The sequence below is a fragment of the Taudactylus pleione genome, unplaced genomic scaffold (genome assembly GCF_031769625.1).
Source record: "Taudactylus pleione unplaced genomic scaffold, aTauple2 ptg000093l, whole genome shotgun sequence".
NCBI lineage: Eukaryota > Metazoa > Chordata > Amphibia > Anura > Myobatrachidae > Taudactylus > Taudactylus pleione.
Window position 1 is genome coordinate 14,416,229 of NW_028284495.1, and position 23,945 is coordinate 14,440,173.

General features: G+C 42.6%; 1 protein-coding gene across 1 annotated transcript in view; it reads left to right on the plus strand.

Annotated features, from left to right (window-relative positions):
• GAREM1 (GRB2 associated regulator of MAPK1 subtype 1) overlaps window positions 1-23,945 on the plus strand; it is a 191,120-nt gene that overhangs the window by 130,569 nt on the left and 36,606 nt on the right. Inside the window, exon 3 of the mRNA XM_088469574.1 lies at window positions 5,104-5,234. Within this exon, the coding sequence (XP_088325700.1) occupies window positions 5,104-5,234 (131 nt within the window). The remainder of the gene's footprint in view (window positions 1-5,103; window positions 5,235-23,945) is intronic.

Sequence of the window (23,945 nt, forward strand, 5' to 3'; positions counted from 1 at the left end):
TAATATTTGTATGTACAGTATAAACAACTTTTATCATTTTTCTTTCCTTTTTTTCTGTTCTGGGTAATAAATGTGGAATTAGTACTGTAACAATTATACTGTATGGCAGTGTGCTTGGTTCCCTTGTTTGCTCCGTTCTCACTACCAGGGTGACAGCTAGCGTAGTAAACATTGGCAGTTGCACTGGACTGTTCTGGACCTACGAATAAAATGCCTCCTCCCACAGGAATTGTTTTTCACTCCTTTTGCTTCCAAATAGCAACAATTCTTCACACAGTTACACTAATTATTACAAAACATTCCGGCTGTAGAGGAAATATCATTTTGGGCATGGGAACAATTTCTTCTTAACAAGTTCCACATCAATCTGGGCTTGAAAATCTGGTTGCTTTCTCAGTCTGCAAAGAGAATGGAAAGAGTCTTCAAGTTTGTGTGTTCTGCAATGTATAAAGCTGGGTAGACACTATACCATAATCTGGCCGAGTAGCAACTGTCCAACCGTTCGGCCCGAGAATCTCATAGTGGTCTTGACAGTATAAGATCATCTGTCTGGCATAAGAAATCCTCCAGCAGGCAATGCATAATGCAATAAATAGCTGCTCAGGTCTAACAGTGGATATACTGTAAAATAACAAATACCGAAAAGTGGATTTTCCTGATCAACCTAATAGCTTTTCCCAGGTGCTTGTAAGGGGGGGGGTTTACTCGTTTTTCTTTAAAAAAAAAAAAAAATTTCCCCCAGCACACTGCAAAAATAAACAGCAAAAAGACTTGAATACTACATGATAATAGAAATTCAGAGATCTTTGTTGCATATATTTGCCAATACATAGATAAGCGCCGGACACGTTAAGGCTTCTCTGTACCAGCGTGCCTAAGGCTACATGATAATAGCACCCACTCTGGGTTATATAATTACATACTGTAGTGCCACATGATAACAGCACGTACATAGATATATTTAAGTTGAGAGCCGACTCACCTGAAAATACCCCAGAGACCTCCAAATAGGACTACAGGAACCAGCACACCCTCCCAATGCTGGTCCGATCCATGCCTCTCAGAACAGCAATAGAAAATAGTGGTTGCTCCTGATCAACCTTAGGGTGGGTACACACCTAAACGACCGGCAATCGTGCCAATGTTCAGGGCGATTTGCCTTCACCCTGAACATCGCATGATTGCCGGTACACACTGCACGATTTAATGAACGCCGGAACGATCACTTGTTCCGACCTTCATTAATATGTATGGCTCCGCATGCGATATCGGGTGATTGGCTGTGCAGCACGGCCAATCACACGATATCGTATGTGATCGCGGGAGGGCAAAAAATAGGGCGTATACACTGCACAATATGCCCGATTTGTCATTCTGATTTGGCTAAATCGGTCAAATCGAGACGATATCATGCAGTTGTGTACTCAGTTTTTCACAGGTGCTTGTAAAGGTAGAGGTTTACTCTAGGCTAGAATAATAAAGGAAACTACTGTATATAGCAATGTCTGATAAATGGTCGGTCTGTCTGATGGTGAGTATGATTTCACAGTGTATGGCCAGCATTAGCCATACAGCTAGTAGCAGAATTTGTCCGACTTAGTGCATTTAATAATACAGATCAACTAATGTGCCTCTCACATTAACGTTCACAAGTGATGTGAAGTTAGTAAGATGGGTCTTAACTTGTAAAATGAATAAAGTAACGTTCACTACTCCTCCCTTTATGAATTAACACACCTGCTTTTCACTACACACATTACCAGGGTGGGAGAAGGAAAAGACCATACAGGGATATGCAGTCCCATGATGCCCTGACACACATGCCTCTCACCTCACACACATTACCAGGGTGGGAAAGGATCATACAGGGATATGCAGTCCCATGATGCCCTGACACACATGCCTCTCACCACACACATTACCAGGGTGGGAAAAGACCATACAGGGATATGCAGTCCCATGATGCCCTAACACGCATTCCTCTCACCACACACACATTACCAGGGTGGGAAAGGACCATACAGGGATATGCAGTCCCATGATGCCCTGACACACATGCCTCTCACCTCACACACATTACCAGGGTGGGAAAGGACCATACAGGGATATGCAGTCCCATGATACCCTGACACACATGCCTCTCACCACACACATTACCAGGGTGGGAAAAGACCATACAGGGATATGCAGTCCCATGATGCCCTAACACGCATGCCTCTCACCACACACACATTACCAGGGTGGGAAAGGACCATACAGGGATATGCAGTCCCATGATGCCCTGACACACATGCCTCTCACCTCACACACATTACCAGGGTGGGAAAGGACCATACAGGGATATGCAGTCCCATGATACCCTGACACACATGCCTCTCACCTCACACACATTACCAGGGTGGGAAAGGACCATACAGGGATATGCAGTCCCATGATACCCTGACACACATGCCTCTCATCTCACACACATTACCAGGGTGAGACAGGGAAAGGATCACACAGGGATATGCCGTCCCATGATGCCCTGACACACATGCCTCTCACCACACACATTACCAGGGTGGGAAAGGACCATACAGAGATATGCAGTCCCATTATGCCCTGACACACATGTCTCACACCACACACATTACCAGGGTGAGACAGGGAAAGGATCACACAGGGATATGCTGTCCCATGATGCCCTGACACACATGCCTCTCACCTCACACATTACCAGGGTGGGAAAGGACCATACAGGGATATGCCGTCCCATGATGCCCTGACACACATGCCTCTCACCTCACACACATTACCAGGGTGGGAAAAGACCATACTGGGATATGCACTCCCATGATGCCCTGACACATATGCCTCTCACCACACACATTACCAGGGTGGGATAGGGAAAGGACCATACAGGGATATGCAGTCCCATGATGCCCTAACACGCATGCCTCTCACCACACACACATTACCAGGGTGGGAAAGGACCATACAGAGATATGCAGTCCCATGATGCCCTGACACACATGCCTCTCACCACACACATTACCAGGGTGGGAAAGGACCATACAGGGATATGCAGTCCCATGATACCCTGACACACATGCCTCTCACCTCTCACACATTACCAGGGTGGGAAAGGACCATACAGGGATATGCAGTCCCATGATACCCTGACACACATTACTCTCATCACACACACATTACCAGGGTGAGAAAGGGAAACGTCCATGATGCTCTGAGTCTTATAGCCAAAGGTTTAAGTGGAAACTCCAGCTTATGCCGGTGGTGGACCCTGTTAATCAGCTCCCACCAATAATATTTCAGTTACAATTCATTATTGTTTCAACATAGGTCAAATGTTATTATTGTATGTTAGAACTTGGTAATAGCATGCAGGTAAACTACTTTACAGAGGTTAATCTCCATTAATAACTAGAACATTTGGTTTAATAACTGAACATGACTTCTTTGTTCAGATCAGCCATCCATCCACAAATGCATTGAGAGGATTTCCAATACACTAATGGCATTTTGTGGAAGTAAGTGAAGCATGAATGAGAACCGAGCTCGGCTGTGCCTGATAACGGACGCAGAACACCTGTCCTAGTTCAGCTGTTGTCACTACAAATTAAAACTACTATGGACCTTCATTTTACCTAATTTGTCAGGCTTGATACCTAGCCAAAATATTTGTTTAATATTAGTTGTAAATCAGTTGTAAATTTACAAGGAAAGCCTCATACATAATTGCAATAACCAGTAGGAACATCTCTCCTGTTCATTTAAATATGCAGAAAGCCCCCAACTCCAAGCTCTCTTCATATTTGCCAAGGTCATACCGGCAGCACTGAATTTGAATACTGAAAGTCTTACGACCCCGGGCTGACGCCTCTATTCCCTATTATTATTATCCGCTACTGGCTGTTATGTAATGTCGTGTCTCAGCATACAGTAACAGGATAGCAGCTCCGATATATATTTCCCTTTACTTAAATCATACCTGGTGTATATTCTGTACATAAGTCCATTAAAATGTATTACTACCATTGCTGTAAGACCCAAACCACCATGTATTTTAACCTGGCATATAAAGAGGGAACATGGTAATCTAACAAGCTACAAATATAGTTGCATATAAAGTATAAGATCAAGGTCTAGGATTATATACTTGCACAGCAGTTACAGGACAACTCTGTGAAAGTCCTTTAGTGGCCCAGCCAGCGCCCAGACTTGAATCCGATCTGAAAATGGCTGTGCACCGATGCTTCACGTCCAACCTGATGGAGCGTGAGAGATGCTGCAAAGAGGAATGGGCAAAACTGCCCAAAGATAGGTGTGCCAAGTTTGTGACATCATATTCAAAAAGACTTGAAGCTGTAATTGCTGTCAAAGGTGCATCAACAAAGTATTGAGCAAAGGCTGTGAATACTTATGTACATGTGATTTCTTGGTGTGTTTTTTTTTTAAATTAAATTTGCAAAAATTTCAAAAAACTTTTTACACGTTGTCATTATGGGGTGGTGTGTTAAGAAATTTGAGGACAAAAATGAATTTATTCCATTTTGGAATGAGGCTGTAACATAACAAAATGTGGAAAAAGTGAAGCGTTGTGAATACTTTCCGGATGCACTGTATATACAGAATGTACTGGCGGAAACAAATCTATTTTTTTGTTGTATACAATTGTGCCATAGAATTAGGATTTATTTTGGTAGCTTCTCCATTTTTTTAAGTCATTGTAAATATATGTATTTGTTTACAGTCCATGTTTTATTTGAGATGTTGCATTTCCAGAATATTGTATGATGTACACCAACTTTTTAACCTTCTCAAAACAGTAGAAGAATAATGTGTTCTTTTCTACAGGCTTCTATTAGGAATATGAAATGTTTATTTACAGTTGAGCAGTGCTGTCCTGTATACGCCGTGTTTATTTATAGATTTAGTGATACTATGAAGAAAATGTTCAGTTTCGCAACGTATTGCAGCCGTTTGTGCAGTCACTCTGTGGAAACCATTCACTATTTCCAGGACACCGCTATTAAAATCTGTATTCTACACAGTGACAGATGTCCAACATAAATATCTTACAACACTTGTGTCATTTGTTTTCAGGACAGTTTAAGTTGCTGGAGCAAGATCGAGATATTAAGGAGCCAGTGCAGTATTTTAACAGTGTGGAGGAGGTGGCTAAAGCATTTCCCGAGCGGGTCTACGTCATGGAGGAAATAACATTCAACGTCAAGGTAACTCTGAAAGCACAAATATTTATCACAGCCATCATGATAGTGTACACATTGTTTTATGTTTTGCATTGCTTTATATTTATTACAGTGTATAATGGTATGTAATAGAACTCCTGATAATACGCTAAATCTACTATTTTCAATTTGTCAGTACATAACCATAATTAATGCAATCCTTTAAATGCTTTCCCATATTAACTCTAATTGATGTAAATGTCATTTCCATTTGTGCAAAGTTGTGGACCTTTTAAATGTAATGTAGTTTGTGCATGGAGTAGCATCTCAGTATTGTAATGGCAGCTGGGAAATAATTTTGCCCATCGAAGAGAAGCCAGTATAGATAGTCATTATGCGCCAGCATGCTGCGTTGTGCTTTACAATTAGGGATCCGGAGATTGTTCCTAAACCAAGGGTGGGTGTAGGAATGCACCTCTCTCTGTGCAAACTGGCAATAAAAAAGTTCATGAAGTGGGACAAGTTATGGAAATTGTACATTTTAGAGGTGCTCGAAATTATTAGTTCACTATATATCTTCAATAGAGTTTAAGGTCACAAAAAGGTTGCATCCAAAGTGTTGACAATATAATCAATTAAAGGAAAACTGGTTAACAGATCACAGTTTGGGGATAATTCCTATATCTAGTGTGGACACATTACATATAATATAAATGTAAAATGTGACATGAAATAAAGAGTAATTTCCTGTTACTCTCATGATTTGCAAAAAAAACACTGCAAGTTCCAATTAAGAGCAGAGGTGTCAAACGTGGCCATCAAGCTGCTGTGAGACTACATATCCGGGCATGCCCTACCACAGTTTTAGCATGCTCTAATGGCAAAACTGGCAGAGCATGCTGGGATGTGTAGTTCCACTGCAGCTGGATGGCCACGAGTTTGACACCACTGATTTAAAGGATGGCCCAGAAGGGATGTCAGGCAGGACATTGAGGTGACCGTTTTACATTTGCCAGCATATGAAATGCTGTCTGTGTGCAGTCCTGGAAATGGTAAGGTAGGACGTTTGAATGGGGTACTTTATCAAATAATCATTTTCCTTGTTATGTGTCCTGTGGACAAACGGATGAAATTGTGCATCACGGCAGGAATTACACTTCTCCGTATTTTGCAGTAAAGAAAAGCTCCTTTCTTTAAAATATATAAAGAGGCGATGAGGACTAGTTACTGAAACTGTGCTCACACAGCAGATTCCGTGATCTATGGCCTGTCCAGATGTGGGCTGAGAAAGCTCTGACCTATTGTAGCCCATGTTGCTGCTTTGTGTGATGCATTAATAACTGCCCATAATGAAATTCACTCTTGAATACTTATGCGCATGGCCATAACTAGGGGTGTGCGAGTGCTCCCATTGCACAAAGCGCAGGGCTCTGATGGGCGGCACCGGTGCTGCATTGCCGTCTTCAGGACGCTCCGGTCAGTTTTGCAGTTTCCCGTTTTGGCTGTCACCCCTCTCCTTCTGAAATACGTGATGATGTCATATACGGGTAAAATAAGTATTGGACACATCAACATTTTTCTCAGTAAATAGATTTGTAATGCGGCTACTGTAATGACATTTTACCCAAATGTCAGCAACAACCCATGTAATCCACACATGCAGAAATCAAACCATAGATGTCCATAAATTAAGTTATGTGTAAAAATGTGAAATGACACTGGGAAAATTAATTGAACATGCTTACTGAAATGTATTTAATACTTCGTACAAGAGCCTTTGTTGGTAATGACAGCTTCAATAAGCCTCCTGTATGGAGAAACTAGTCGCATTCATTGGCTCAGGTGTGATTTTGGCCCATTCTACCACACAAACAGGAAGTAAATCTTGAAGGTTCCGTGGGCCTCTTCTATGAATGCTGATCTTTAGTTCTTTCCATAGATTTTCAATTGGATTCAAGTCAGGTGATTGGCTGGGCTATTCTAGCAGCTTTATTTTCTTTCACTGAAACCAATTGAAAGTGTCCTTGGCTGTGTGCCCTTGGGATCATTGTCTGCTGAAATGTCCATCCTCATTTCATCTTCAGCATCCTGGTAGATTGCAGGAGATTTTTATCAAGAATGTCTCTGTACATTTTTCCATTTATCCTTCCTGCAATTATATGAAGTATGCCAGCCCCACACCATTATGTTCCCACCTCCAAACATCACTGTTGGTATGGTGTTCTTGGGGTGATGTGCAGTGCCATCTCTCCTCCAAACATGGTGTGTATTATGGCATCCAAAGAGTTAAAAAAAAATTCTCATCTGACTATATTATCCCAGTATTTCCAGGCTTGTCCAAATGTTGTGCAGCAAACTTTAAATAAGCTTCAACATGCTTTTTCTTCAGCAATGGAGTCTTGCTTGCTGAGCGTGCATACAGGCCATGTCGGTTGAGTGCATTACTAATTGTTTTCTTTGAAACAGTTGTACCTGCAAATTCCAGGTCTTTCTGAAGCTCTCCGCAAGTGGTCCTTGGCTCTTGGACAACTCTTCTGATAACTCTTTTCACTCCTCTGTCCAGAAATCTTGTGAGGAGCACCTGGCCGTGGCCGGTTTATGGTGAAATGATGATCTTTCCACTCTCGGATTATGGCCTCAACAGTGCTCACTGGAACATGCAGAAGTTTATAAATCCTTCTGTAACCAATGTCATCAGTATGTTTTGCAACAATAAGGTTGCGAAGGTCTTGAGGGAGATCTTTGCTTTTACCCGTCATGAGATGTTTCTTGTGTGACACCTTGGTAATGAGACACCATTTTACAGGCCATCAGTTGGGACTGAACGAGTTTACATTAATTTCAGGGGCAGGATTGCTTTCTAATTACTGATAGATTTCAGCTGGTGTCTTGGCTTTCGATGCCTTTTTGCACCTCCCTTTCTTCATGTGTTCAATACTTTTTCCCTGTGTCATTTCACATTATTACACATAGCTTCATTTATGGACATCTATGGTTTGATTTCTTTGCATGTGTGGATTGCATGGGTTGTTGCTGACATTTGGTGAAAATTTCATTACAATAGCCCCATTACAATATATTTACTGAGCAAAAAACATTGATGTGTTAAATACTTATTTTACCCGCTGTATGCTCAGGGGGCCGGGCCGGCGCAGGGTTCAGTTGGGCCCTGTTACCACACTGCTTATATATCTCTTCATATTTATAGTAGAAGTGTATAGTATAGTGTCAAAAGAATCATACAAATATTGCATGCATAACAGAATTGTTTAAAATATTTGTATGGGCTACCTTTTCCTTTCATTCTACAGTATATACAGTATGATGGACACAATTGGCTTAGAACAGAAGTGCTATGATTTCTACTCAGACAGCAGAAGCATAACAAATAATCTTCTTTCTGTGGTTAGTTGGTTAATTACTTACAACTTTGAAAACTTCCTCTTTCGAATGTGGCCTCCTGTCTATCACAAAGTGTGTTTAATATTAGAAGATGATTATTATCCATTGCATACAAAGAAGCAAAATATTCTGCAGTGCTGTGTATACAGCAAGTGAAACTGCAATGGAAACCTATCCCAAAAAATTAATGCTGATCCTGACCAAAAGATATACACACAATTTAAAGGACTTGTGGCATAAATTGAGGAAACAGCCATGTGATCATGGATGATCGTGTAAATTGCCTGTCCCTCTCTAGTTACAAGCTGACATCATTTAGAACCAGATTAAAAATTAACTTCACAAGCGCCATATAAAGATATATTTCTCAATTCTTTAATCACACCACTCTTTCAGCTGTGAAGGCAGCATGTTTACAGTTATATTGCCGACAATATTAAAATGCTTTAATTAGCATTTCAACGTGGTCGACATCGTACGTTATGTTGACATATGAGAATCACCATTTTACACTTACAGATGGAGCAGGATTTTCTATCCATAATGTTTGGTCTTTGTTACCCAATATTTTAACATCCTTGAATCAAATAACAAATATTTCCTTTTGTTATTTTCCACTGTCCCCAATGCTGGCACTTTAGAATCAATGTAAATTCAGCGTATTGTTATTGCCTAAGAAAAAATAATAATAATAATAATAAATATATATATATATAACACCCAAAACTGATTGAAAATAGAACCAAACCACATACCTCCTAACATCTCTCTTAGATGCAGGACATTGTGCACGCCGAAGGCATCCGGAAAGGGGGTGGAGCCTCACTGCACCCCCGTTCGCGTCACTGTGGAGGCGGGCCAAGCCCTCTCCACGATGCAGGGATGCCCCCAGGCAACCCCTACACAGTGAATAGATGACGTGCGCATTTATTTATTTTATTATTTATTAACAGTTTCTTATATAGCGCAGCATATTCCGTTGCGCTTTACAATTGTAAACATTAATAGAACAAAACTGGGTAATAACAGACAGATATATAGGTAGGAAGGCCCTGCTCGCAAGCTTACAATCTGTAGGGAAATAGGCATTGATGCACAAGGATAGGTGCTATATATTGCATTTGGTCCAGCCAGAATGCACAGTTTCGTGGTTGGCTGCATGATCCAGTCACACAGGAATGTCGACCAAATGTCATGAGGATGTGAGAGAAAGACAATGTGTGAGATTGTGTGTGGACTGTAAAAAGGGGATGTAATTAGATATGGAAGCTATGAAGGTTGTGTGGGAGGTTCTGGAATTTGATAAGCTTGCCTGAAGAGTTGAGTTTTCAGGGATCGCTTGAAGGATTGGAGACTAGATGAAAGTCTTATTGTGCGAGGTAGTTCATTCCATAGAGTGGGTGCAGCGCGAAGAAAGTCCTGTAACCGTGAATGGGAGCAAGTAATGCATGGGGATGAGAGACGCAGATCTTGTGCTGAGCGGAGAGGTCGGGTTGGGAGATATTTTAAGATGAGTGAAGAGATGTATGTTGGTGTGGTTTGGTTAATAGCCTTATGTGTAAGTGAAAGTATCTTGTATTGAATACGGTAGAAAACCGGCAACCAATGGAGAGACTGACAGAGCGGGGCAGCAGAAGAAGAACGGTTTGCAAGGAAGATGAGCCTTGCAGCTGCATTCATAATGGATTGTAATGGTGATAGCCTGTTTTTGGGAACACCAGTAAGGAGGCTATTGCAATAGTCAATGCAGGAAATAATAAGTGCACGGATTAGAGTTTTTGCAGTGTCTTGTGTGAGATATGGTCGAATTTTGAATATGTTTTTTAAGTGCATGTAACATGATTTTGAGACAGATTGAATGTGGGGAACAAAGTACAGTTCAGAGTCAAGGATGAACTGTCAAGGCAGCGAGCTTGTGGGGCGGGGTGGATGGTCGAGGTATCAACAGTGATAGAGAGATCAGGTTGGTAACTGTTATTGGCCGGTGGAAATATTAATTCTGTTTTAGAAATATTAAGTTTCAGGTGGCGAGATGACATCCAAGATGAAATGGCAGAAAGACATTCAGTGACACGGACCAATACAGATGGAGATAAATCTGGAGAGGATAGGTAGATTTGAGTATCATCCGCATACAGATGGTACTGAAATCCAAAAGAGCTGATTAGTTTGCCAAGAGAGGTGGTATAGATTGAGAATAGCAGAGGACCTAAGACGGAGCGTTTGTGTGAGAAGAGAGTGGTCAACAGTGTCAAAAGCAGCAGAGAGATCTAGAAGAATTAGGAGTGAGTAATGGCCTTTAGCCTTGGCAGAGACAATATCATTTACTACCTTAGTCAGTGCTGTCTCTGTGGAGTGTTGGGAACGAAAGTCTGATTGAAGTGGGTCCAATAAGTTGTGTGAGTTAAGAAAGTGTGTGAGGCAGGTGTAGACAAGTCTCTCAAGTAGCTTGAAGATGCATGGGAGCTGGGAGATAGGATGGTAATTTGAGAGAGTACTAGGGTCAGAATTTTGTTTTTTCAGAATGGGAGTAATCACTGCGTGCTTGAACAGTGATGGAAAGTTGCCAGTAGAGAGAGAGAGATTACAGATTTTAGTTAGGGTTGGGATAAGCACAGGAGACAAAGCTTTACTGATTTGTGAGGGTATAGGATCTAGAGGAGAGGTAATAGAGTAGGAGGATGGGAAGAGTGTAGATACTTCATCTTCGTTTGTGAGATCAAATGAGGAGAATGTGCCAGAGGGTTCAGGTAGGGAATTGAGCAGGTCACTAGCTGAGGAAGAGCCTACTATTTCATTTCGGATCTTATCAATCTTGTCCCTAAAATAGGAAGCAAGATCTTGTGCACAGATAGTAGCAGGTGGTTTGGGTGATGGAGGGATAAGAAGCAGTTTAAATGTATTAAAAAGTCGCTTTGGATTAGAAGCTTGAGCAGAGATTAGAGATTGGAAATATGTTTGTTTGGCAGTGTCCAGAGCAGTACGGTAAGAGTTGTAGTCTTATATGTGAGGAAGTCACTTGGAGTATTAGACTTTCGCCACTGACGTTCAACTTTACGCGAGAGTTTTTGTAGATGCCTTATTAAGCTAGAATGCCACGGTTGATGTCTAACTCTACGTGGTGTGTGATGGGTAGCTGGAGCTACTTCATCGAGGGCTTTTTCTAGAATCTGGTTTAGGTGTGATGCAGCAGTCTCAGGAGAAGTGAATGTAGAAATTGGCGAAAGTTGTTGTTTTAGAGAGATAGATAGTTGTTGAAGGTTAATGGCATTAATATTTCTACGGGTTTTGGGTTTAGGTTTGGTTGATGGCAGGTGCTCCCCACAACTTCCCCCTTAACCGCGGAACACTGAGGCCCATGGGTGGGACAGTCCCTTAAAAACGGGACTGTCCCACTGAATGCGGGACAGTTGGGAGGTATGAAATGAAGAGCAAAGTTTGAACACAGAAAAGCCAGCACATGGCATTTAACCGATGTATGACAATAGGAATAGCATTACCTCCACATTGATGGACATAAAGAAATGCATAATTAGGAATCTCAAAAACACACATTGAGGAAAAAAAAATATATTTTAAAAGTTTATAAGCGCATGCATACATCTACCCCCCCCAGATACTTCAATATACCCACCACACAGAAATACCCTTTATACACCACCCAGCTGCAGATGTGAATACACCTTTCCACAGATACTTAACTGCTCTTGAAGCCTTCAAATTGAAGGTGCCTCTCTGGTCATGATTCTCAAAGACTTGTGGAGCAGAGGGGAAGAGGAGGATGCATGTTGTGTAGGAGGAGGACGGGGTGGGGATGGGGAGGTGTGTAGTGCTTGCATAGCCACAGTCGGGATGTAGTCAGGAAGCCGGCGGTCAAAATGCCGACCGCCAGCTTCCCGACAGTGAAAGCCCGGCATGGGACTAATGATAGGCGTCTAAATACCGACACCTATCATTAGCCCCACACCAAAATCCCGACGCCCGGCATACGGAAGTAGGTAAGCCAGGCGCCGGGAGCTCATAGCTGCTGTGGGGGGGGGGGATGGTTAGATTTAGGGACTCCCTGGGTACATAGGGTTAGGAACCCTCCAGGAGGGTTGGGCTAGGGGAAGGGAGGGTTAGGGTCGGGCACCACTGGTGGGAGGTTAAGGTTAGGCACTCTCCCCGGGAGGGTTGGCGTGCGGGGGGGGGTTTAGGTTTAGGCACCCCTGGAGGGAGGTTAGGGTTAGGCACCCCTAAGGGAGGGTTAGGGTGGAAAGAGGAGAAGGTTCGGGTACTTACTTACCTTAGTCGGGATCTTCACCCGCCGGGCTTAGGTCCGGCGGAAATACATACCGATTCCCCACAGTCAGATGGCCAGTGACTGAGTGTCTGCAGCATGCATTAAAGAGTTATTCTTGTTTCGCCAGCAGTGCAAGCGGTGAGCCCTATCAGTGTCAGCGCTACAAGGAACTCTACTGACAGCATATGTGCAGTGGCCGGTGCCTCTGCAACATGCATTAAGGCACTGGCAGCATGATCTGTGCACCCAGGTTAAAAATCCTGCTTGCAGTGGGTCACAGACAGGGCTCCTGGAGTTCCCCAGACCCTAGACGGCCTCCCTTTTGTACTCCTCTTGAGATGGATCTTGATCCATGTAGTAGTCTGATAGGGCTCTTTGAATACTTTACATCCTTCAGTTTTACTTTCCTCTCCTGCCTCTAGGCTTGGGCAAGCAGCAGTCTCTCTGATTTGAGCATTCTTATCCTAGGTACCTGAATGTGCTCCATCAGCTGAGATCACAAACTAGATTGTAAGTAGACTGCCCGTAATTCATATTAGAGGCTTGGTGAAGTCCAGGATAAAGAACCTCCCTACCAAAAAGCCTTTATCATAACTCCCAACAGTCTTGAATTCTGATTTCAGTGTACTGTCCCGTGGGCCATATATTTGTACTGAGTTGAGTCCAGTAACTCCGTGGTGTTCTTTTATACTAGGTTAGTTCAGTTGAGGGCAGCCTAGCACTTCAGATGTGTAGAGTACGGCCACTGGGAGCATAGCCATGCCATTATAATGCAACCATGCCACCAGTGCCCTGGGGCCATGCCCCTGTGTCCCAATTCAGACTTTCCTAATGTTATTTAGTGTGCCTTTGTTACCTGGCCTGGTATTGCTATTTTGCTGTAGTCCTCCATATCGCAGTATTAAGTTGGCTTTATGAAACATACAATATATATTTACTTTTATTAAGAATGGCTCATGGGGATAAAGAACTCTGTGAGAGTTCCTCAGGCGGTCAGCTTTTATTTGCTGTGCTTTTAGCTTAAGCCACTGTTCCTCAGTTTTTAGCGGTTGAGTTGATTTTTTTCTTCACACTGTTCACCTTGATGCATGAAATAATTGTGTTTCAGTAAGTGTCACCTGCGGTTTGGGTGCCAGAGATTTCGTCAGTATAGTCTGTCATGTTACTTTGAAAACCAACACTTTGCTGTGCCAGTTTCCTGACACTTGTCTTTAGCAGCTTGTTGCTAATTAGTATTGTAGTTGATGGAAAACATATGTGGATAATTGTTTTTATTGCAAATTTAGTCCTTTTGACATTACAAGTTTTTTTTCTGTGCTCTTAAGATCCAAATAGTAGAAAGACCACTCCATTAATAGCTTAACCAAATGCATTGTTAGATTATACAAACTGATTGTAAAAGAAAAATTGCCCACACTCCAGAATTGGAACTGAGCTATAACTCATATGCAGTTGTGTCCTCATTTACCACTATTTCGAAATGATGGAACATGAGACTGGAGAGTTTGAGATTTTCCTTGACTATTTCCTTCCTGTGCATAGAATAAGACACCTTCTGTCTGCATCCTGGAGGACTGCCTGAACATAGCTGCCAATAATTTTGAAATAAAGGTAATTTTATTACTGTACAATTGCACCTAAACAGTAGCCCTAGTGATAATGTCATTTTTTGCACAATAACTACTCTTCACTGTATATTATCAAATAAATGAAAGTGAATAATAGATAGCAAAGACAGTATTCAATGTACAAAATTAAGAGTCATTGTATTCTGCAGTTGATCTACAGTATATTAAAATCTAGAGACATTTCCAGAGAAAAGTTGTTAAACACTGGGCAGTTGAATATTCTTTTTATATTGAATCTGCTCTGGGCAGTAAATGGATGGATGGAAGTTTCATGATTTGTTAATTACTACGACATCTCCTGAAGAGGATTGAGCAGAGCAGTACTGTATATCTGGTGCTTCTAATACATTATCCTAAAACAGTGTTCTGCTCATAAATTTCCCAAATCTGGGCGGCAGAATGAGACAGGCAGGAGGGAGAGGGGGTGGATCAAACACCGTCACGAGAGGATGGTCATCGGTATTTTAACCATTGATGGTACCAATGGTGGAAGCCATAAATAGTCTGAAACCATTGGCTGTGAACCATTGATGTTTCATCCACCGATGGTCATCCCTGTTTTTAATACTGGACGGGCAGTGGGCCAATCAGGGAGTGGGGGTGGGGCTTTGCGGGTTGTGTCGGGAGGGGCACATGGAGGGGGGGAAACATGATCGTTTGGTTCTGTGCCATCGATGGAGGTGAATCATTGGTTAGTGATTAGTGCAGTTGGGGATGGCCTAGCACTTCAAATGTGTTAAGAATGGCCATTGAGAGCATAGCCATGCCCACTATATTGAAACCATGCTACAAGTGCCCCTGTGTCCCGATTCAGACTTTCCTAATGTTGGGCAATGTGCCTTTATTAAATGGCCTGGTATTGCTATTTTTCCACAGTATTAAGTTGGCTTTATGAAACATAAAATATATATTTACTTTTATTAAGACTGACTCATGGAGACAAAGAATTCTGTGAGAGTTCCTCAGGCGGTCGGCTTTTATTTGTTGTTGGTTAACCATCGATGTTTGTTAAACATCGATTGGCCATCCCATAAGCAGCAGCCCACTGCGTACCCTACCCTCCTCCCACCCGGCCCCCCACCCACTGCCCGGCAGACTACGGGCAGGAGAGGGGGAGGCTATGAGTTTGCAATGCCAGCTGCTCACCTCCGGTGTAGTGTGGGCAGGGATTCCCAGTCCAACGGGGGTGGCCGCGCTCATTGAGCTCCATTTCCCACAGAGCATTCACTCTGCAAAGGCGGGCTGGTGCCAAGTGATGCAAGAAGGCCCTGGGGAGCACTCAGCTAAAGCAATGCAATCGAAACTGGGTTTCTGAATACCCAGTGAGAGAGCAAACATTTAAATGGTGTTCCCACAAGTAACTTGCTTATCTGTATCAGAGCTCTCTGAAAATAAAATATATTTTAAATACAAATTTCACTATTTCAGGCTATATCATGTAATATATCTGCACATTTTATTTAGAGGTTGACATAGCAGGATGTATATGAAGGATTCTGTGCATTGTTTGAGTGTGTATCACATACTGTATTTGGAAGCCATGTTGCTTTGTGGAACAGGAGAAGGTGGTTCTGTGTTTTTGTATGTGCAGACAGATATTTTTCCTGAACCCCTAGGAATGCAATTGTTAAACTGACTGCATGACTAACTATTGAAAAAGGAGTTGTAACTCGACTGGGTCCGCCAACCCATGATATATATATGATATGGAAAGAAGACATAGCACTGAAACAGCCTTGGTATGATATCAAGGGACAGAGGTGATTGTTCAATACTAATCTCTCTCGATCTCTCTGCAGCATTTGATACCATGGACCATGAAATTCTAGTTTAATGCATCAATAATTTCTGTGGACTGATGGCACAGTCCTTAGTTAGTTGAAATAGTTTCTCACCAGCTGGGCACAGAAAGTGTCTCTTAGGCGTATACTCCTGGTGGACCACAGCCAAGCTGTGTTCCACATTGCAGTATACATGCTACGACTGGGTGAAAGTTGAACGTCATGGCCTGGTCTACCATTGTTATGTAGAAGATAATCAATTGTGTACCTGTCCTTTGCTCCGGGTACTGAGAACTTAATACTAATCATAAGGGGCTGACTAGCTAAGATCCAGGAGCAGTTGAGTGGCTGTAACTAAATCCTGTTAAACAGAGGTTCTTATGATCTGGAGCTCACTGTCAAGACTACTCTTTTACCAACCAAATGGACTTGGGCTTGAGAGTTTGAAGTTGCCAAACACTGACCATGTGCAGTATCTTGGTGATGTCCTGGAGTGTGGCTTCACACTTAAACATCAGTTGTCATGCTGAAATCCTTATTCTTTCATCTGATGAACATAGCCAGAATTAAGCATCCACCCTCAGACACATTGTGTCTTCTCACTACTGTAATGTCCTCCACCTGGAAATCCCAGCAAATGACACCACAGAAGCCAGACTATTAATTAACCAGCCCCATTCCTGCCACATAACACCTATTGCCTTCACTGGCTGTATATAATACCCCTTTTCCACTGGCAAAAATACCCGGGTTATTGCTGTGTTAACCCTGGCTGCAGCTCAGTGGAAAAGGGTCCTAGGAAAAAATCCCGGCATTTCTTCCCAGGTATCAAGCAGGGTTTTTAAGCAGGTAAAACCCTGGTCCGATTCAGTGGAAATGGGTTATCCGGGTCTTCCAACCTGGGACCCGTTTCCAGCATGGTGATTGACAGCTGTCACCAGGGAGTGAGAGCTTACAGCCTCCCCGTATGACAGCTGTGACTTCATACAGCCTCCCGAATGACACCCCTCTGGAAAGGACCCCTTCCCCTGGTCGCCGATACGCTATGGTCTGGCGTTCAGGGGAGAGCCGGAGTTTCCGGCGCTTGGTGAGGACATCAACGACAAGCGCCAGCACTGCACCCGTGTGCAGTGTGAACGGCGCTCACCCAGGATATTCTCTGGTCGGCGCCGCAGTGGAAATGGGGTAAGTTCTGCGACTGACCTGGCTTGGAACAGTGTTCCAAATCCCGGGTCAGACCGGGGATTTTGATGGAAAAGGGGTGTGGCAAATCTATTTCAAGATTGGCATACTGAGTTTGAAAGCACTACATAACTAGGGTCCAAAGTACCTAAAGCAGCTTCTTATTACTTGTACCACTCACTGACTACGAACCACAGAAAAAGGACAATTAGTAGTACTGTACCTAGAATATCCTATACATCATTTTGGAGCCAAGCTTTTAGCGTTGTGACCAGTGGCGTAACTAGGGCATGGCTGCCCGGGGCTCGTGCCCTGGGCGCCATGGGACAGGGGGAGGGGGGGCTGCCAGCGCCGGTACAGGTCCCTGAGGTCCGCCCTAGTCAGTCAGTGTAGTGCTGATCGCAAACAGTGCAGTCCGCACTACACAGTTACACACACATTGCCCCAGGCGCTGGGTAGTACACGTACTACCCAGCGGCGATGTGTGTCTTTCAGCAGCCAATGAGAGTCAGACAGACTCTCATTGACTGCTGCGCCCACTGCTGGAGCCGGGCTGGAGCTCACTTATGAGCTCCGCCTTCCAGCTCCTGCATTGGGTGATGGGAAAGACCAATGGTACCAAGTGGGAGGACAGAGCAGCAGACAGCGGCAGGCGCAGGTGGGGATTCAGGTAAGGTAAGTCAGTGTTTTGTGGGTGTAAAGACCAAGAAATATATGTGTGGCAGGTGCTGCACTTGTGCACCAATGTTAGCTGATAATCTGCAGCCTCTATAGGGGGAAATTATGTGGGTGTATGTTTTTGTGTGTGTGTGTTATGAAGGGGCACTATTGACACTGTATCACTACTGGGGGCACTGAATAGGGAGGACCACTATGGGGGCACTGTATAAGGGGCATTGCATAGGGGGGATCACTACTGGGGGCCTGCATAAAAGGGACCACTACTGTGGGCCTGCATAAGGGGTACCACTACTGGGGGCAGTGTATAAGAGGCACTACTGGGGGCCTACATAAGGGGGCCCACTACTGGGGGCACTGTATAAAGGGCACTACTGGGGGCCTGCATAAGAGTGACCACTACTGGGTGCATTGCATACTGGGGGTACTGTACAAGGGGCACTACTGGGGGCCTGCATAAGGGGGACCACTACTGGGGGCACTTCATAGGTGGGGACTGTATAAGGAGGACAGCATAGGGGGGCACAGTATAAGGGTGCACTACTGGGGGCACTTCATAAAGGTCACTGTATAAGGGTGCACTACTGGGGGCACTGTATAAGGGTTCACGACTGGGGGCACTGTATAAAGGGCACTACTACATGGGGCACTGCTGCTGGGGACATTGCATAAGAGGCATTACTACAGTGGGCATTGCAAGAGGGGCACTACTACTGTACTACTGGTGGCATTAAGGTGCATATTGAAATGAATGTTCCCAGAGTGACGAGATAGGGGTGTGTGTCATGTTGACGTGGGGGGGGGGTTTCCATTTTTCAACTTGCCCTGGGCTCCAAATACCCTAGTTACGCCACTGTTTGTGACTTTGGGGTCTATTTACTAAGCCGTGTTAGGAGACAGAGTAAAAAGTGATAAGGTGGCAGCCAATCAGCTCCCAACTGTCATTTTTCAAACTGTCTGTGAGATGGCAGTTGGGAGCTGATTGGCTGGCACTGTATCACTTTCTTATCACTTTTTACTCTGTCTCCTAACACTGCTTAGTAAATAAACCCCTCTGACTCTTTGGAACTCGCTGTCTCGCACAATTCAAGAGGCCTCCACCCTAGCAACTTTTAAAAACAGACTCAAGACTTACCTATTTATTCAAGCATTTCAATAATGCCCCATTTAGTTTATAAAAAAAAAAAAAACATCAACAACAAAAAAACAGATGCTGATCTGTCTTTTCTTTAGTCTGTTAATACTTAAGCTTATTTTGTATCATGTGATATTTGGATTTGCAAATGTAAGCACTTTCATTTATTTTCTTCCAAAAGAACTCAAACTGCCTAGTTTTAACCATACGCTTTTTTTTTTTTTAATAACAAAACCATACCTTTGTAACTAGCATATATGACCTAATTTGCTTTTTAGAAACTTTATTCTGTTGATAAAGAGATGCAAACCGTCAGAAATTCTGAATTGAACTTGCATTAAGCCCCATCACATGTGACTTATGATGTCCGATTCCTGTTGTGGTGTTTACAGCTGGGTGAGAGAGAGAGAAAAATATATTGTAACAAAATCTCAGTACAATACAATTCAAATCAGTTTTTTTTCCTTTAAATGATAAGGGTCAGATGCCACCAGTTTTGCATCTGACGTCAAGCAGTCTGGTTACTGTGACAACTAAGCATTTCAGTAAGCTTCTTGTTCACAACAGGGTAATCAAAGACAAAATACATCCTTACTTATGAATGCCTCCTTGAGTCACAAATAGCCAGGACATACAATTAGTTGCTACAGATAAGCTAAACATTAACAATAAAAAAATAAAAAAAAAATCACTCCACAAACTCTGTTACTTTATATTATGTAACATTTAAATTGTATCTTTCAGTTCAGAATATAAAAAGATTAAAGTTTTACTACTTAGTATTTATAATACCAAGTGGGCCTTTGCTTCTAGAATTTGCACAGTGGGTAAAGCATGGCTGTACCTAAATTGAGCTACATTATAGCTGTCATAGCGGCAAAGAAGATATGACCTACCACATGTCTCACTGTAATAAAGCTCTTCTCGATACAAATGGAGAAGGGAAATAGCCGATGTCCCTCTAGTCACCCGCATGATCAGAGCTGCAGATCCCAGCCATGTGGAGTTGGAGAACTGGACAACTCCAAAATATATGGGGAGTATCACCCACCAGACCACAATTCCTCAAACACAATTTTGAAAAGGAGAGAAAAATAGTAAGTTGCCTAGACGAAGTTTACATATAGCTTATGCAGAAAACATTATATGTGATATGCCTGCGGCTATATCAATGTCCTGTGTCGGGAGCTGCTAAGTGCAAGAGAAGCCCAAATTCTCTGTTAGGAAAACAAATGGATATAGAAAGTGTATACAAAGCGCTCACCTATGTGTATCCTATTCGGATGATCTATCCCACTATCATGATACTAATATATATCAAAAATACTAATGGTGGGTACACACTGGGCGATATTACTGAGCGACTGCACGATTACAACATCGTAATCGTGCAATCGCTCAGTAATCGTGCACAAATCGTGCACTTTTATGTCGGAAACGACCAGCGATGCGCACTACCGCTGGTCGTTTCCGACATTGTCCATCGCCTGAACATGCAGCACAATCTGACGACCTCGTCAGGTTGCTGCATGTTGGTAAATGGGGGAGAGAGCCCGGCGCTGAACGATATCGTTAATGATATCGTTCAGCGGCTGTGCTCTATGTCATGAACGACATTGAGCACAGCCTGCCGGGGACACACTACACGATATCGCTCAGGGAGCATATCGTGTAGTGTGTACACACCTTAAGTGTATTGGTGCATACACACTGGGCGATTAAAATGGACGACTGAATGATAACGATATAGTTATCGTTCAGTCGTCCAATTTATCATCCATTGATAATGACGACATGCGTTCCCGCGGGTCGTTCGTCATTATCGTTCATCGAGTAAACATGCAGGCCAACCTGACGATGTCATCAGGTTGCTGCATGTTGGGGAATGGGGGAGAGAGCCCGGCTCTGAACGATATCGTTAATGATATCGTTCAGCGGGTGTGCTCAATGTCATGAGCGACATTGAGCACACCCTGCCGGGGACACACTAGACGATATTGCTCAGGGAGCATATCGTCTAGTGTGTACGCTCCATATGAGTAAAGGAAGAGTGCCTCAGTATTGTATCAATTATAAAAATGTAAATATTTATTGAAGAAATGGGAGACACAATGCTCCAAATAAAAATAAAACTTATGTGAGTCCTAGCTTAAAAAAAGGGGTCTGGAGTCATTATTTTAAGCTGGGACTCGCATACGTTTTGCGGCACAGGGTAACGTAGTTACACTACGGACAGTCTATTCCCTAAAAGAGCCGACTCATCTGCCAGGCCACCATTGGTGTGGCCCGTAAGGCACACCTACCATGCTATTCATTTTTAAGTTTTATTTGGAGCATTGTGTCTCCCATTTCTTCAATCAATATTTTAATTTTTATAATTGATACAATATTGACTCACTCTTCCTTTACTCAAACGCTTAGTATTTTTGTTATGTATTAACATCATGATAGTGTGATAGATCATCCGAATAGGATACACATAGGTGAGCGCTCTGTGTACACTTTCTATATCCATATAGCTTATGCAGTAACTTGATGAACATTTGAGAATGGTTGATGCACTTTGACATCTTGAAAGAACTTCTAAAAAATCATCATCAAACCATGTCTAGCAATGTCTGCTTCCTTTTTAAATTGCTTTGGGAGACTATAGGAAGTTTTTTCATTGTCCACTTTGTGCCATAAGTGGATTTGCAAATTAATTGGCACCTAATTCCGCAGCTCTCTGTAGCTGTATAGGTAATTAAAAGAAAAAAACATGTTCTGTAGTTTGAGCCAATATGAGCTCTAAATGAATGTTTTTGTTATTTTTGGCATTTATTGAATATCACATGAATAAGGTCCATCTATGGACATGTAATATCTTTACAGTATTTAAATAAATGTACGCAGACAGCAAAAAAAAATGGCTTATTTTTGTGCACAGACAACATGCAGCCTTTATGCATATTCACATTTTTAATAGAGTGCCCTATTTATAGCATTCCAAGGCATTGTAGCCGGTCACCATCCATTATAATCTACTTACTTTTTCTGACACTTGTTATATATAGTATTTCTCTGTAATATCTGTAATGTGAAGCTAGCATTTCACTTGTAATTAATTCATGGTAACACAAGCACATTCCTGGGGTTAATTTTACATACATTTTTAATGATGTATTTCATCCCTTGTCACTCTACCGGGCTCCTTAATGTCTACATCATTTTGGCCTTTAAACAAAAGAAAAAAAGGTTGGTTTGTCTTAAAATATAGACGGTTTGTTCTATGTTATATGGACTTACATCCTGTTCCAGACAGACTGCCTCCATGTACACAAGGACAATACTCCCTGATAGGCCTTGGTTCCTCTGTCCTGACACAGCGCATCATATCCACATTAAGTGGAAACCCTGGTCATTTCCCCACCCAGGCCAAAAACATCTCTCCTAATGACACTCATAACGTGACTCAGACAAATTAGGAGGAGGCGGACTGCCGTTGTGGGTGCCACTGTAAATCAACTTGTGGAAGTAACAAAGAGAAGAGGTCTAGCAACCATTTTAGACCGTATTAGGCCATCCTCCAATCACTTTGCCTTCAAACTCACAGGCAATGTTCACTGTTGGGTGGATCTGGCTCCCCTTTCAATTAGAGCATTGTGAAGAGGGACATACCTCCTGATATTACTATAAACAGGACAAGTCCTGAGTGTGCGTGAAACTCACTATAATAAAAGTTTTCGCTACCTGTTGATGTCTTCAGCTCAGTTGCTGCTTGGACAAATCAAAGCAGCAACTGTGCTCAAGACACCAACAGGGCCCCTATTTGGAAACGGAATACATATACTATTCACCACCTGGAGAGCTGGGCAGCTAATATACACTGTAAGCTCTTCAACCAGCACGAACATTAGTGTTCAAATATAATAAATAGACCCATTTCCCACTAATGACCCTCACAATTACATTATTAGCACAACCCTTATATCTATCCATCTATCTAATATAAATTCTGAGACCTATGGCCAATCTTTCCTGGCAGACACAATTTTTGACTGTTTGGAGCCACTGTGTCTGCTTAAAAAAAAAACTTGTTTTCAATTATTTTTCTGTGCCAGTGTAAATATATTAGATAAATGTCATCATGTGTGATTGGTTTGTGCTTCTGTAGGATTAGCTGTTCCTCTGTCTAGAACAGTAACAGCAGTTTGATAATCAACGGGGTAGATGTATTATAGCGGCACTTAACGTGTCGCTATATCGCTTCCTGCTTCGCCTCTTTACCGAGGCGAAGCAGGAAGCACTACCGATGAGATGTAGGAACATCTCATCGGCCGGAGCGAGGGAGCGATAACTCCCCCCTCTGCGCTGATACCGCTTCAGGGCTTCAAGTTCTTACATCTACCCCACTGTATTATATGGTGCTGATGCAGTCAATGTAATATATCTCTGCAAAAGCAAATCATACATAAAGACAGGTCAAAGGTATACAGTGTCAACAGAGAAAATGCACAAATGAGTTAGATAGAGCTCTTCTTGTGATAACTTTGTTCTAGAGGGAAAGGGTACATGGACGTGCAGTCAAGGAACGGTAGACAGAGCCTCCTGAGATTTGATATAAAAATGATTAGAATAATAAAAAGAAGATATTTATAACTTATAAACGTTTATTGTAATCATTTTTTA